The sequence below is a fragment of the Hemiscyllium ocellatum genome, chromosome X, assembly GCF_020745735.1.
Source record: "Hemiscyllium ocellatum isolate sHemOce1 chromosome X, sHemOce1.pat.X.cur, whole genome shotgun sequence".
NCBI classification, from domain to species: Eukaryota; Metazoa; Chordata; class Chondrichthyes; order Orectolobiformes; family Hemiscylliidae; genus Hemiscyllium; species Hemiscyllium ocellatum.
In genome coordinates this window covers 21,990,738-22,007,299 of record NC_083453.1, presented here as the reverse complement: position 1 = coordinate 22,007,299, position 16,562 = coordinate 21,990,738, and the positions used below count along the sequence as shown (strand labels likewise).

The window sequence follows — 16,562 nt, the reverse complement described above, 5'->3', positions numbered from 1 at the left end:
CCCTTTTTGATTGAACTAGTTCTCCATTATCAGCACTGCATCATAGTCCCACATGGCAACTTGTGCTTGCAAATCACCAATATTGTTAACATGCACTCCAGCTCTAACTTAGACCTCTTCATAATTTCACTGAACCCATTTAATTCTGTATTATTTCTCACTTAGTCTCCAAGCCCTCTATTTCCATTGTGGAATATTATGACTTGGTGACTTAATCCCTTGGTGAATTAGTTTGTTCTCACCTCTGTCCCTGCTCTCACCTCTGTCCCTGCATATGGGAATGTTGGTCCCAACTCTGTTCAGGTTCAGCCTGTCCATGTTGAACACATTCTTGCTGTCACAGACTGGTCTCCGGAATCTAAAGCTCTTTCTCCTTGGAGTATCATGAGTTAGGTCTGACAATGTCATATGCAAATTGAAGCATACCAATACATCATCACAAGAAGTGATGCAATGTCACACGGTCTTTCACTTGCAGCCTCATGACAAGATGAAATCACAGTAAAGTATTTCTTAACTGAAGTTTGTGCTTTTGTTTTTATAGGGTTACCTCTAAATATTCTTTAGAAGCACAGTGAGACTTGCATCATGTTTTTGGCCATGCATAGCCTGGTGTATCATTATATTTCTACTCTTGCTAGCATGTCACTGGGTAATAAGCCATATATTACATTTGTGATCCTGCTTTTTAAGTTCCTCCCCAATTCTTTAAATTCTTGACTAGAAGAGTTCTATCCTCTTCTTCCCTGCATCATTAATCATAATGTGGATTGGGAAGTCTGCATCTGTGTGCGCACGGTGGAAGGTAGGATGTGTGTGCTGAATATTGTGGGTGAGAGAGGGTCGGCCGATCTTGCTTGCTTACGTCTGCTAATTTGCAGTGGTTTTATTTGACTTAAGCATAGTGGGATGTCTTGCTATCGTGGCGTTGGGCTTTCACAAGCTACGCAAAACCAAGCAGAAAATGATCCATATGAGGGTGGCTGCACAGGGCTTTCTGGTGGGAGCAATGACTTTGGGTAAGAGATAAACACTCATTAAATTATTTCCTACACTGCCGTAAAATGTCTGTCACCAATATTCCAAGGAGAAGATTCTTACAATTTGAGCAATGTTTCAGGAGTGAGACATTTCCAAAAACGTCTCTTTCAGATCAGATCTTTTTCCATTTGTTTGGAGCAATGATTTTAAATTGTCCACAAGAAGCATACTTTGCGAAATACTGGGCTGTATGTGGTACTTTTCTCTATGCTATGCTTTGGGCTTCACAGCCAGCTGAGCAGCTGGAAAAGTGAGCTGTTCCTAGACTGTCATTAGTGGCTGATCGGCCACTCTTTGCTTCAAACTTCTAAGTGTCCAGTTGTTTACACATCTTATTTTTTTTTTTCCTTGCCTGTTTGTCTTACGTGACAAAGTCAAGTTGTTCAGGTTTTCTGAATGGTGTGAGCAGCCAGGGATATGTTTGCACAGCAGGTTGGATGGTGCCTGTGATGAAAAGGATCAAGTATCTCGGATTTGTAAGTGGGTGGGGGTGGTGGAGGTGGGGGGGGGGAGAGGGGAGGGGAGTAGTTTACATCTGGGGCTTGAGGATGGGGTGTACTGGAATGGGGGTGCGAGTACTCGATCTGGGCGAGGGGAGAGTATGTAGAGGCCAAATGTTGCTGAGGGAATCTTTATGGTCTGTGGATTCGAGGGGAGCATATAGGTGTGGTCTGGGCATTAGTAGGTGCTATGCGTGTGTGATTTCTACAAATGGGATTTGAGGGCGGAAGGTGGGAGCAATATGTGAGAGGTCCAGGGGATGGTGGGGGGGTGGAGTTTGATCCACATTTATGTTTTTCTAAATCTCTTCACCGGTTTTCATTGCAATTTGGGGTCCCACTTATTGGCTGTTCCCTCTCCATTCCTAGCCTGTTTGTACAAGCTGGCACTCCACCCAGTCTCCCTCTCCCAAGGACAGAGGTTAATTGGAGCTCATTGTGAATTCCCAGCCCTAGGATCTTGATACTGCACTGGGAATTGTCTTTTTTTCATAGTCAGTGTCAGAGCTCATATATGGGAGAGTAGATCTGTAGAAATAGGGTGTCAGTCTTTCAAGTAGACATGGGAGTACGTGAGTTGGTGGCTGGATGATTGGGCTCCCAAACAGTGTCCAGGTGTCTCATCTGCTTCAAACTAACTGTTCATTATTCATCAAAGCATTTTTTTAAAAGATATTTTTATTAGAAATTTAACATTTTATCAAAGCATCTTTAATTTTTACAGTTAATTCAGTTTCCATGTCATTAAATTTAGTAGCATCCTCTTCCTTTTTCCCTTTTCCAACTGATTTCAATTTCAGCATTGTTTGTAAGGCTGGGCATTTAGTGAATCCCTCCTGTCCTTTTCTCTGCTGATATCTCAGATATTGGCTACCCTGACACTTTCCCCAAGGATCCATTTTTAATGTGAGATTTAACCAGGTGGGCTTGCAAGCCCCACCAGTGCTGTCCTGACTTTCCAAATCCCTGAACTGGTCTCCTTGCTGATATCCCCCTTCCCAGTTCTTGTAAACTGAGGTCAATGGCAAGACTCCAATCATTCCCTACCGGTGACCATCAAGTTCAGCAGAGATTGCGAGATGATAACTGGGATTGTAAGTTTGCAAACGGAGGCAGCAATGAGCTAAACTCCTAATGCGAAAGAACAGTGGTGACCCAGTAATGTTGAAATTTCAATCTTCTGCAGGTGTTGCCTACTCTATGTACAATGATCACATCAGGAAACCTCGGCAAAAATAACAACCCTCTGCAGAAAGTGAGTTTAGTTTTTGGACAGTAGTTGGGCCTGGGAGCATGACTTGTTTAACTGATCTGCCATGGATTTTAGAAGCATGCCTCATGTTGAGGCTGGATGCGGACAGTGCAGTTTCATTAAGGTAACTTTAAGAATTTAATAAAGTTTTCTTCCTAAGACTGTGGACCTGCATGGGATCTTCTAATTCCTGAAAGGCACTAGCTATTGGGAGACACACCAAACTTTCTGTAAATTGTCTAAGATTCCTCTTTGGGGGAAAGTGCAGTTTGAGAGAATGCAGAGGGTTACTTAGTCTGCTGCTGACAAAGCTGTCAACGTTTGGTGTTTTGTCCTGTTTTTGGATCTGCTCACTGCCACATAACTCCCACTCTTGCTGTCCAGAGGTCCTCTGCTGTGGCGGCTTGGAGCTGTAGGTACAGCACCTTAGTTTCGCTATCACCTGCGCTGTGTTTCTTGCTGACAATTAGTCGGCAGTCCAGCCAATATCTTCCTACTATGCTTCTTTGCGTCACTGTTTGCCTACAGTTGTATTTTCTTCTTTCTCAATTGTTCTTTTGCCTCTTTGAACCCACTGACTGTAGACTCTTTGTGACATCAGCCAACTTCACTCCTACGTCAGCTGATCTGCCGAAACGTTCATTTGTACCTTTGTTAATTCGAGACTTGATTGTTTCAATGCAGTCCTGGGGGAGATGTGGTAATGTCACTGGACTGGTAATCCAGAGGGGCAAGGGTTCAAATTCTGCCATGGCAGCTGGTGGGAATTTAAATAATAAATCTGATATTGTACAGGACATTGGTAAGGCCACTTCTGGAATACTGTGTCCAGTTCTGGTCGCCTAGTTATCAGAAGGCTATTATTAAACTGGAGAGGGTTCAGAAGAGATTTACCAGGATGTTGCTGGGTATGGAAGGTTTGAGTTAGAAAGAAAGGCTGGATAGGTTGGGACTTTTTTCAATGGAACATAGGTTGAGAGGTGACCTTATAGATGTTTATAAAAGCATGAGGGATATAGATCAGGTTAATGGTAGGAGTTCTTTTCCTAAGATAAGGGCTTTCAACACTAAAGGGGCATTTTTTAAGGTGAGAGGAGGGAAATTTAAAAAGATGAGGGCAAGCTTTTTAGAGTGTTGTTTGTGTGTGGAGTGAACTTCCTAAGGAAATGATGCATGTGTGCACAGTTACGACATTTAAAAGACATTTGGATGGATACACGAGTAGGAAAGGTTTGAAAGGATATGGGTCAGGAGCAGATAGTTTAATTTGGGATTATTTCAGCATGGACTGGTTGGACCAAAGGGCCTGTTTCCATGCTGTATGACTCTAACTCGATAAGTCTCAATAATGGTCAGGAAACTATCAACAAGTGCTGTAAAAACCCATCTTGTTCACTAATGTCCTTTGGGAAAGCAAGTCTATCTTTGTTATCTGGTCTGTCCTACATGTGACTCCTGACCAACAGCAATATAATGACTTACTTTTTAAAAACATTCATTCACAGGGTGTGTGTGTTGCTGGCTAGGCCAACGTTTATTGCCCACTGCTAATTGCCCAGAGGGTAATTAAGAATCAACTACATTACTGGAGTCATACGTAGACTTTGGACTAGTTAAGAATGGCAGATTTCCTTCCCTTAAGGGCATTAGTAAACCAAATGAGTTGTTATTACAATGAGCAGTGATTACATGGGCACCATTAGGGCAGCTTTGTATTCAATTCAAGTTTTACTATTTGCCACAGTGGGTTTTGAATCTATGTGATCAGAACCTTAGCTGGATTTGGTAATCTTCGAACCGTAGGATCCCTACAGTTTGGAAACGGGCCATTTGGCCCAACGACTCCACACCGACTCTCTGAAGAATAACCCACCTGGGCCTATTCCCCTACCCTATTACGCTACATTTACCCCAAACTAATGCACCCAAACACACATCCCTGAACACTATGGGGCAATTTAAGCATGACCAATTCACCTAACCTACACATCTTTGGATTGCGGGAGGAAACCGGAGCACTCGGAGGAAACTCACGCAAACATGGGGAGAATGTGCAAACTCCACACAGACAGTCACCCGAGGCTGGAATTGAACCCAGGTCCCTGGCACTATGAGGCAGAGTGCTAACCACTGAAGCCACCGTGCTGCCCTGGACTACTATTCCAGTAACATTACCGCTATGCCACTATCACCATCTGAAATGACCTAGCAAGCCACTTTGGGCAACTAAGAATGGGGAACCAGATGCTGGCCTTGCCAGAGATGCTTGTACCCCATGATAGAATTAAAACAAAAACTCCTGATCGCCCTCTCATCTTCTGCCCCTCCTTTGCAAGCTCTTCTGCCCATGCACCAAGTCTTGTTCACTCTAAGTGCTCCATCATTAGCCTTCAGCTGCAGAGTCCTCAAGTTCTGGAATTTCCTCCCCATCTCTCTCTGCACTCCAGACACTCCTGAAAGCCTACTGCTTTGACCAAACGTTTGGTCATTTGCCCAAATATTTCCTGATGCAACTTGTTAGGTTGACTGTGCTGAAAGCAGCCCATGACAGGGCCTGGAGTGTGGGGATGGGTAAAGGACATGGAAGAGGGTGCTCAGACTGTACAATTATTGAACTTGATATTAAGTCCTGAAGGCTGCAGGGTTTGTATTATGACAAGGGGTAACCCCCCCCCCAATTTAAACCAGCAACACAGAAATTATTTAACCTGTGTTGTAATCCATTACAATTCGAGAGGCCAAGAACTATCCCAAAGTAAAAATTAACAGCTTTATTTTGTTTTAAAAGTCTAATAGAGAATAATTAACTAACAACTATTTACAGCTCCTCTCTCTAACCTATCTTTTATGTTCCCTTCTGCAACTCTGGTCCGATAAATACCCAATTATGATCTACAGAAAAATTCAAATTTCAAAACTAGCCAGCTGTTGAATCTTCTCTTTGTATCTTCCTCTGTCGATTTGCTCTCCAGGTCGGTATTGATCTTTTTTCTGGTGCAAACTCCTTCTCCAACCAGTTACCTCTCAGAGAGTTCTTACTTGCAGCCTATACCTGTTGGTCTTTTGGCAGTTCTCCTCCCAATTGTTCAATTTTACCCCAAAGCATCAGATCATTTCATTTGTTTTAATATTGTCAAAACGCCAAATTCAAACTTGATTGGAGTTTAGTATCTTGGGGCATAACTTAAACTAAATTTGTTTTTGTCTCATAGCAACCCAAATACTTCTAGTGGCTAGACCAAATGTTACATTGTAAATTTGCCAGCACTCTGCGTGCTTGCTAAGTCCTTCAATTCTCTTAAAGGTACAGTACTCCTTATACTTTCATACAGTCCCCAAGTGGAAAATAAGATGCTGATCCTCCAGCTTGCTGCCCAAGTCAGAAATGTTGGCCAGGGAATGTGGTGGTGTGTTGAAGTAGCAGGTAACTGGACACTCGGGCAGTTTTCTATGGACAAGATGAAGGTGTTCCAAAAAGCAGTCACCCAGTCTGCCCAGTATAGAAGAGACTACATGAGCAGCAAATATAGTAAACTAGATTGAATGAAGTGCAGGTAAGTCACTCTTCAGCTGGAAGGTGTGTCTTGTGCCTTATTAGTGAGGAATGAGGAGGTAAACAAGCAAGTGTTAAATCTTCTGCGATTGCATGGGGAGATGTTGAGAATGGAGGAGGAGTGGGCCAGGGTGTCCTGGAGGGTGGTCCCTGCTTTATGGAACACCAAGCAATCTGACAACTTCATACTCCATAGAGGAGTAAAGGGAGATGATGGTGAGATAGAGCTGAATGTAGGTAGTGAGAACTGGCATTGTGATTTTGGATGATGTTGCTGAAATGCAGCATGTGAATGAGAATTAAGAGGAACTGAGGATAGACCCGTGGGGAGCACTCAAGATAATGGTGCAGGAGCAGGAAGAGAAACCGGTGTAAGTGATTCTGTGGCAATGATTAGTATGGGCCCAGGTGATAGCAGTGCCACCAGCTGGACAACAGTGGAGAGGGGTTGGAGGAGAATGGTGCCCCTGCAGCCTTTGATACAGTGACCTGTTGAGAAGGATGAGGAGAAAAAGTTTACCTTTGTCACAAGTGTGACTTTGATAAAAGCCATTTGGGACAGTGTTGGGACTGGAAATCTTACTGGAGAAATTCAAGCATGGAATTCTGGGAAGGATGGGAACAGATTTGAGGTGTTACAGAGTCGTACAGCACGGAAACAGGCCCTTCAGTCCAATCCATCTGCACCAACCAGACATCAATCTGACTTAGTCTCATTTGCCAGGACATGGCCCATATCTCTCTCAACCCCTCCTATATATCCATCCAGATGCCTTTTAAATGTTGTAATTGTACCAGCCTCCACCACCACCTCTGGCAGCTTATTCCATGCACACGCCACTCTCTGCATGATAAAGTTACCCCTCAGGTCCTTTTAAAATCTTTGCTCTTTCACCTTCAACCTATGCCCTCTAGTTTTGGACTCCTCCACCCTAGGAAAAAGACCTTGGCTACTCACCCAATCCATGCCCTTCATGATTTTATAAACCTCTACAAGATCACTCCGATGACCCAGGGAAAGAAGCCCCAGTCTAATCAGCCACTCGCTATAGCTCATCTGGGTGCGTTACTCTTCGGAGGGTTGGTGTAGACTTGTTGGACCGAAGGGCCTGTTTCCATACTGTAGGGAATCTAATCTAATCCCAGCAACTTTCTTGAAATCTTTTCTGCACCTTCTCAAGTTTAATAATATCCTTCCTGTAGCAAGGTGATCAGAACTGTACACAGTATTCCAAACGTGGCCTCACCAATGTCCTGTACAACCACAACATGATGTCCCAACTACTATACGCTATGTTCTGACCAATGAAGGCAAGCATACCAAACATCGTCTTCACCACCCTGTCTACCTGCAACTCCACTTTTAAGGAACTATACGCCTGCACCCCTAGGCAACACTCTCCAGGGCCCTACCATTAACTGTGGAAGTCCTACCCTGATTTGTCTGACCACAATGTAACACTTCATATTTTGTGACAATTTGTTCAGTGGCTTTGGAGCTGGGCTGGTAGTTTGCAAAGATACTTGGTAAAAACAATGACTGCAGATGCTGGAAACCAGATTCTGGATTAGAGTGGTGCTGGAAAAGCACAGCAGTTCAGGCAGCATCCGAGGAGCAGGAACATCGACGTTTCGGGCAAAAGCCATTCATCAGGAATAGAGCTTGAAGGGCTTTTGCCCGAAACGTCGATGTTCCTGCTCCTCGGATGCTGCCTGAACTGCTGTGCTTTTCCAGCACCACTCTAATCCAGTTTTCAAAGATACGGGGAGGAGATTTGTTTTTTTTGAGGAAGGCCGAGATGATGGCTGATTTAAAGGAGAGCAACAGCAGCTGAAGAGGGAACCAGGAAGCAAAGTTGTGAGGTCAGCATGTTAATGGCAACAGGGTCAAGAAGAGGGAACATCGTGGACACGGACTCTGAGAAAACGAGGTGAGAGAAACCAGAATAAAACAAGTTCAGCGCTAGGGCAGAGTGGCACTTTGGCCCACCAGGTTAGGGTAAAAGCAGGGCAGCGGCAATTTTGTTTTGAAAATGTTCCTGTGAAGAGGTTTGGGCTATATAGCCATGTTGAGATGCAACTTAATACAGAAGTTCCAAGTTGTTTTTCTTCTATATGGGGATAGCAACAAAGATTGATCTGTCTTTCCCAGTGCCACACTCCGTCTCCGGTAGTAATTTGGATAATAGCCAGGAATGGGAAACCTGGCCACTCTTTTAAACTCTGGATTGTTGATGTCAGTTATTTATAATGGCTTAGATTAGCAAAACTGTGCATATGGCTTGGGTGTTTCCTGCTCTATCATGCTCCAGAGTAGTGGGGCAAGTGAGTCACCTGGGACAGCTTTCCACAAGTTAAATGCCATTGTAGACCTTTTTTTAAAAGCAGGCTCCTTATAGATTTGACTCCATTGATCTTGTAAATCTATATTAATCATGTTACAGCTACATTTTGTCTGTCAGTTTTTGGTGATGTCACACTGAATAATTACAATGGCAAATCTTACATATTCTCCCTATGTTATGTAGTGTCTACATCCCAGAGAAAAAAATTGTTTTGTCTACCACATCAGCCTCTCACTCTTCTCCATCTAACAGCATATCTTTCCATTTCTTTTGTCCTTGTGTTAATCCAGCTTTCTCTTAAATACATCGACCATTCATCTTGACCACTCTCTATGGTATCGAGTTCCACATTCTTGCCATCTGGAGAGAGAACTTTCTCCTGATTCTCTTGTTGGATTGATCATTGATTATTGTATAGTTCTGGCCTTGCCCATGTTGAAATGCCTTCTTTATATCTCCCCTTTCAATGTGTGTGCACTATGTGGTTTAGATTACTCTGATAAACTAAGGTCAGGGATATGATTCGAGCCCAACCATCTTCAGTTTCTTCATCAATGACCTTGCCTCCGTCATAAGGTCAGAATTGGGGATGCTCACTGCTGCTGAACATTGTACCTTCGTGTCTTCTTGGGTACTGACGTTGCCAATCAGAACTGAAGTTTTGGAGCACTGATAGATTTGAAGATGAGATGGCCAATCAACAACAAGAAAGTGGTATGAGTGGAAACAGAGATCGTAGTGCACTGCTGTTCCTGCAGATAGTTGAGAAAGACAGGAGGGTGACTCCATAAGGGCCCTACGTCATCACTGGAAGACTAAATGGAGAGTGAAGGTCAATCTTGTGTTAGAATTTTAAATTATGAAATTAAGTTCGGAATGGGTTAGCCTTGAACAGGACAGTATCAATTATGTCGAGAGTGTGGTGCTGGAAAAGCACAGCAGTCAGGCAGCACCCGATGAGCAGGGGAATCGACGTTTCGGACATAAGCCGATTGATAAAGGGCTTATGCCCAAAATGTCGATTCTCCTGCTCCTCGGATGCTGCCTGACCTGCTGTACTTTTCTAGCACTACACTTGATTGTGATTTCCAGCAATCCTCACTTTCTCCTAGGATCAATTATGTTCCTGTCCAAAAAATAACGGAAGAACTGAGGATGCTGGAATTCAGAAACAGAAACAGAAATTGCTGGAAAAACTTGTCAGTGGAGAGAAATCAGAGTCAACGTTTCGAGTCCAGTGGCTCTTTTTCCGACCCTTCTCCAGTTTTGAAGAAGGGTCACTGGACCTGAAACGTTAACTCTGATTGTGTTCCTGTGTCGCACAAGCATTTTAGAGCAGGCTTGGTTGTGATTATGAGTCACAGAATGCAGTGACCAACATGGCTTCTCAATGTAACTGGAACGAATTTCCGTACGGAGTTATTGTATTCATTGTTTAGAACTAGCAGATCTGAAGTTTAAAACTCTGGGATACTGAATCTCAGGAATGGGGCAGGTACAAATTTAGTATTTAGATTTGGGGGCAGTTCAATTGTTGCCCTTTCAAAAAACAAACTCAAGAGATCCTTCATCAGAGGTGTGGGAAACCTGCCAAAAGTCAAGAGCAGTAGTCGTCAGAATTGAATATTGAAGACGAAATATTGATATTACTGCACTGTTAAATGTAGGGAAAACGGAAAACGTTGGAAATGCTCGAGCAGCATCTGTGGACTGATAAACGGAGTTAAAACATGGAATTAAGTTCTAAAATGGTCCCTCCCAACTGGTTGGAGAGCCGTTAGAAGTCCCACGTCACTTCTTGAGGCCTAATGTTATTTAATCACAGTTTGACACAGCAGTAACGAGATGGAAATCCTGGGCTAGCAGCTTTTCACTGCTGGTAACATCACCAAAAGCAGTGGCGGAGTGGTACTCAGTGAATGGCTTACAAACAACTGGCACATGCACAGTGGGCCCAACTGTTTCATTTTCTGCTGTGTCATTCTATGATACGAGCAGACAATGTGATTATGAAAAAGAGGTCACTGCTAGGTGAAATAAAGTGGATGGTCATGCTTAGGAACTGCAAACCTGTTTTTCTTAGGCCAGAATTTGTTATCCCCATCCCTAACTAAAGACACATTGGAAAGCCACACATTAAAATGACAGATGGGCTGTCTGACCCAGGCACTAGGAACCCACCAGGCAGTCTGACCCAGGCCCGATGGATCCACCAGGCAGTCTGACCCAGGCACTAGGAACCCACCAGGCAGTCTGACCCAGGCACTAGGAACCCACCAGGCAGTCTGACCCAGGCACGATGGATCCACCAGGCTGTCTGACCCAGGCACTAGGAACCCACCAGGCTGTTTGACCCAGGCACGATGGATCCACCAGGCAGTCTGACCCAGGCACTAGGAACCCACCAGGCAGTCTGACCCAGGCACAATGGATCCACCAGGCATTAGGGACCCCATCGGGCAGTCAGGCTCTCGGGACCCGTGAGGAAATAACCTGATAAATGATAATCATTACAACCTTAGACTTGCTAGGCTGTCTAAGATATCACAGAGATCACAATTTGGGTATTGTCTCACATTGTAGAAGGAAAGCACTAGGATAAACTGTACATTTAAGTAGTATTTGATAACATTAAAGGTGTACTGGGCTTGTCTTAAATGATAAGGTTTGATCATAGGGTATGGCGTGAGCTGAAATGAAGGAACAAAGCCGTTATATTGGTAGTAGTGGTTGGAGCTAGGTGCCGATGTGGCTGCCCCAGAGGTTCACGTGCAGGGCTTTTTCTGCTGAAGCACGTGAATGAGTTGCAGTCTGAGTCTACATGATTTGATGTGGAACATTAAGTTTATTCTGAGAAGTGCAGAGTCTTGCATATTGAAAGGACAAATAGGAGGGATGTATACTTCATGGTGGATGCACCTCACCAAGGGGTAAATTGGATTTTGTGAGAAGAGATGCCATGTTTGGAACGATAGGCTCAACAACGTCCTTGGTTTAACCCCAGTGTTTTGAAGCTAGATTTCATGGATTTTTTTTTTGTCATGCAGGAAGAATTAGATGGGAGGATAGCCGGCCTCGGGACTTACATTAGATTAGATTAGATTACTTACAGTGTGGAAACAGGCCCTTCAACCCAATAAGTCCACACTGACGCTTCAAAGAGCAACCCATCCAGACCCATTCCCCTCCATTTACCCCTTCACCTAACACTACAGGCAATTTAGTATGGCCAATTCACATGTACACACTTCATTCCCTCTTGTTTTACTTTCCCAGAAGACAGGGAGTCAGAAAAACAAAGGAGAGCTATGCTGAGCAGACAAGAAGCTATAGACAGATTGGGAACAGCGAGTCTGCCAACTGGCTATGGGCGAGTTGTCGCTGTCTTATAAACAGTGCTGACTATGGCCAATACATCACTGTGGATTTACCAATGATAGCCGGATTGCACTGTGCAGTTAGATGTCAGCATGGGAGATATGATTTGTGAGACATAAATTGAAATGTAATTTCTCCCATATACTCAACTTGCATCCCAACCCACAATGCCCCTCCATGTACTAGTTCAGACATCTTTGGAAAGTTTGTGCATATGTTTGGCTTGCTATCTGTTTCAATGACACAGTCCAGAGGTCTATATACAAATTCCCATTTATCGACAGATAAAAACAAATGTAGCACTGTATATATGTTGGGAACCTGTCTATGTTCTATTGTCCAAATGCAGATCCAAATACTGTCCAAATATATCTATAAGGTTTCAGAATGGCGTTGTGTACATTTCACAAATCATGAACAGCTTTGATACTTCCAAGTCAATCCAGGAAACTCAAAACTACAAGTGTCCTTCCCCATACCTACAGAAAATGCTGCACTATTTCCCATTATGCACAGCTCATGATTGTGTGAATCAATCAATTACATGATTGCCTCATGGCAGTCTCAATACAAGTGCCACCCAGGTTCTCTGTCAGCAATAAAACTGTTGACAAGAACTGTTGATTGTTTCTGGTATTTAAAAACAGATTCTCTGTCTTCATGTTCCCCTGTGCTTGAACAATGAATACAGTCTTGAGACGTTCATAATAATGACAGCAGCATAGAATGGGATTCATCTTAACCTTCTGACACCATCCGCTTGAGATCACCATGGGATTCACGTGTGGTTGTCCACATCACTCAGCAGAGAGAGTTCCATAGGCGTTCTGAAACCAGTCTAAGAGAAGAGAGAATAAGGGGTAAGTTAGTTGATCAGGTCATTGCTTTAGCTGAGAATTGCTGAAAAAAAGAGACTGTAGGTGTTTTTCATCTTGCATTCATCAGGCCTGAATCTCAAGAATACCAAATCTTGAAAGGAACAAGAGAATTCATATTGTATGAGCTTATTGGTTGGCAAGGGAACTTTAATTGGTAGAAGCTTTCCCATGGAGAATGAGTCTGGGAGCACTTAACTGCCAAGTTTTTGTTTAAAGTCAGACCAGGCAAGTTGATGTTGATCAGTCAGTTGATATTACCATGAGATTTGGGCGAGGACTGAATAACTGCCATCCAAGTTTATTTTTGGTTGGAAACGTTACAGTGCATGGACATGTTCTTTCCCTTTGCAATGTTTCAGTTTGCCATAGGGTACTTCATTCAGTGGGTAAATACACAAATTGGTGTGTCACTGAGTCACACTAGATGTCCTCACAGTCCTTCCCTGATCTGTGCTGAGTAAGCTGGACTGCAGCCAGGTTAAGGTTACAAACACTGGCCTCTGTGATCCCAAGATGAAGGCGGCGGAGAGACTCAGGGAACTGTTAACCAAGTTTCCTGCCCTTGATCATTATCTAGTGAACCTTGCATTGCCAAGAGCAGGAGCAGACTGGGCTGTCAGGCACCCCCTCCTTGAAAAGTTAAAATCAGTGAGTATTTCATAAAGGATGCAGCTTCTGTAAGGAGTTGTGGAACTGATTTTTCATACTCAAAGTATACAGTCCTAGTCATGTCATGCTAAAGCAAAGTGTTTGATGTAATTACAGAGGGCTAAGTGTTTTGCCATATAGAGCCCAGGTTAAGGGAAGGTGATGGTGTAGTCCAGTATAGCACTAAACTAGTAATCCAGAATATCTGGCCATTCTGGGTCCTTGGGGTTGAATCCAATCATGGCAGATCGTAAAATTTGAATTTGATAAAAATCTGAAACGTACAAAGCTCCTCCAATGGCAATCAAGTAATCGTCAACCAAAAAGGCCCCATCTAGTTCACTGATGTCCTTTTGGGAAGTAAACCTCTTTTTAAACTTGGTCTGGCTTACATGTGACTCCAGACCCACAGCATGTGGTCATCACTTAACTGCCCTCATTGGCACTTATAGCCCATGAACAAGAAAACATCACAGATTGGTGGGATGGGTGCATTTTCTGTGACAGTCAGGCAGGAATTGTCCACAGCCAACGTAGAGTGGATCAACAAACTGCAGGTCAGCTGGGGTGGGAAATAATAGGTGGTACGAAGACATCTGGTTACATCAGGGGGACTCCAGGGTGAGAATCTCTTCCAATTTCCAAAAGCTTGCCTTCATGAACACACTTAACCCTTTAAGGTCATAAGACAGTAATTGTCCACTCCTGGTCTGGAACTGAGCCCCAGTGTAGAAAAAGCCCAAATTTTATTCCCCAGCCTATTCTGAGAGCTGAACCCAATCAGAAACAGCTAGAAGAATTTGCCTCAGTTCTCTTGGAATGGAATAAATAATGTTGTGATTCCTGCTTCTGATCATTATCCAAGGCAGGCATGCAGGAGGCCGGAAGAACATAGCAAGCCAGGCAGCATCAGGAGGTGGAGAAGTCAACATTTTGGGTGTAACCCTTCTTGAAGACCCTTCCTGAGTCCTGAGGACGGGTTAACCCAAAACATTGACTTCTCCATCTCCTGATGCTGCCTGGCTTGTTGTTTTCTTCCAGCCTCCTGCCTGCCTACCTTGGATTCCAGCATTGGCAGTTTTTCTTTTTGCCTCCAATCATTATCCAGGTATAGTTATGTGACAGCATCTTTGTACATGTAACTGTCTCAAAGTGTGTGTACATGCAGTGGGGAGGGCATGTTTGTGTCACCTGTGTTTTCACATGTGCCTAAGCCTGTCTCTGTGCATGCACAGTTGTGTGGCCCATGCATCTATGTGCAAGACTATGCATACCAGTGTATCTGTGTTTATATCTTTGTTTATATGCCTGTCTTTACGTTATTGCATGTGTGTGTACATGCTTGTCTATTCATTGGGTTTTGAAGAATCAGATTTTTAGTTCAGAAAAACAGTTTCAGTCTAGCAGAAGAAGAGTCTGTCCAGACTGAGAGAATTGAATTTGTAGATGTCTCCTGGTTGTCAGGCGTGGAAAGGAATCCAGGCCCCCAGAACTGGAAATAAATCTCTGGATCAATCCGGAAATCGTCAGTTGAGTAAGAATTCCTCTAGTTAAGATCTGAGTGATACTCCAGTGGGATTGAGTATCTGTAAAGAATGTGGCTGGGGGAAAATGGATTAATTATCCTTCGAGTCAATGATAAGATCTTTCTAAACTGTCCTACATATAGCTTTATGTGAATATGACCATTCACGTGAATAAGCCACCATGATGACTGATACAAGCATCAAGCCAGGTTTCATTCTGTGTAATACTGAACAAGTCGAAATCCCAATCAGTTGGGGTGATACTTTACATGTTAACAGTGAGAGGAGCAAAAGAGCCGCTAGTTGGAATATTTCGTACATCCCAGCACAGAGGACAAACACTTGGGAAGTTCTAACTTAGTTCAAAAACAATTTAAGAAGCAATGATCCAGATAAGTCTTCTCCACACAGTGAAAGGTGATCACCAAATCATCAGCTGTGCCACCAAGCAATTACCTGCATTCAAAATCTAGAGTAATCTACATGATCTCTGAAGCAATTTTATACTGAACCCATCACTACATATAAAGCTGCTGGTCTGTGGTTGCCCCAAATTAATTGTGCATTGCTAAAGCGTCCAGTTGATATCAAATGTGCGCTTAATTTGGATGCACCTTTCAGAATCAGAAACTAATGATTTACAGCTCATTGACAATTTTACTTACTGGTGTCCTTAGGAGTTGCCTGCAGCAAAACATACATGAGAAAATATCATACATGGCCAGCTCCAGGATTATACGAATCATCAAAATTTGTTGTAAGAGTTAAAAGTACTGACACAACAGTGTAGCTGGTATAAACCAATGACTGGTTTCAGAATCAAAGTGGAGATTTATAAAAGAAATTCACCACATGCCACGTGCCTAATCTCTATATGAATCTGCACTGTTACCGAAATTTCAGTGAAATCTGTGAATCTTTACCATGTGGCCAAATAAACTGCTGGAAATCCCCTTGGTAGATTATCTTTTTAGATCATAAATATTGGAGAATATTCATTTGTGGGCATGCAGAATTCGTGCAAATGGGTCTGGCATCACCTAGTAGCAACAGGTCTGTCACTGTGTAACACTGGGGTACAGTGCTGGTGGGGACAGGTCTGTTGCTGTGTAACACTGGGGTATAGTACTGGTGAAGACAGGTCTAAGGAGAATTCTAGTCTATTTGTCTCCAGTATGAGTCATTTACCTTTGTTCTTTATTGATGGAAGGGTGTCTGCCAATTACTGCTGAATATATATACTGCTGACACTTTAATTGTATAAGGAGAAAGTGAGGACTGCAGATGCTGGAAATCAGAGTCAAAGATGGTGGTGCTGGAAAAGCACAGCAGGTCAGGCTGCATCCGAGGACCAGGTGATTCCTGATGAAGGGCTTATGCCCAAAATGTTGATTCTCCTGCTCCTTGAATGCTGCCTGACCTGCTGTGCTTTTTCAGCACC

At 43.4% G+C, this 16,562-nt stretch overlaps 1 protein-coding gene across 2 annotated transcripts in view; it reads right to left on the bottom strand.

Moving 5' to 3' along the window:
• Nucleotides 1-11,542: 11,542 nt before the first annotated feature.
• slc11a2 (solute carrier family 11 member 2) overlaps nucleotides 11,543-16,562 on the bottom strand; it is a 95,905-nt gene continuing 90,885 nt past the window's right edge. For both annotated transcript variants that reach the window (XM_060821146.1, XM_060821145.1), the window contains exon 17: nucleotides 11,543-12,907. In XM_060821146.1, coding sequence (XP_060677129.1) covers nucleotides 12,848-12,907 — 60 coding nt within the window. In that variant the 3' untranslated portion in view covers nucleotides 11,543-12,847. The remainder of the gene's footprint in view (nucleotides 12,908-16,562) is intronic.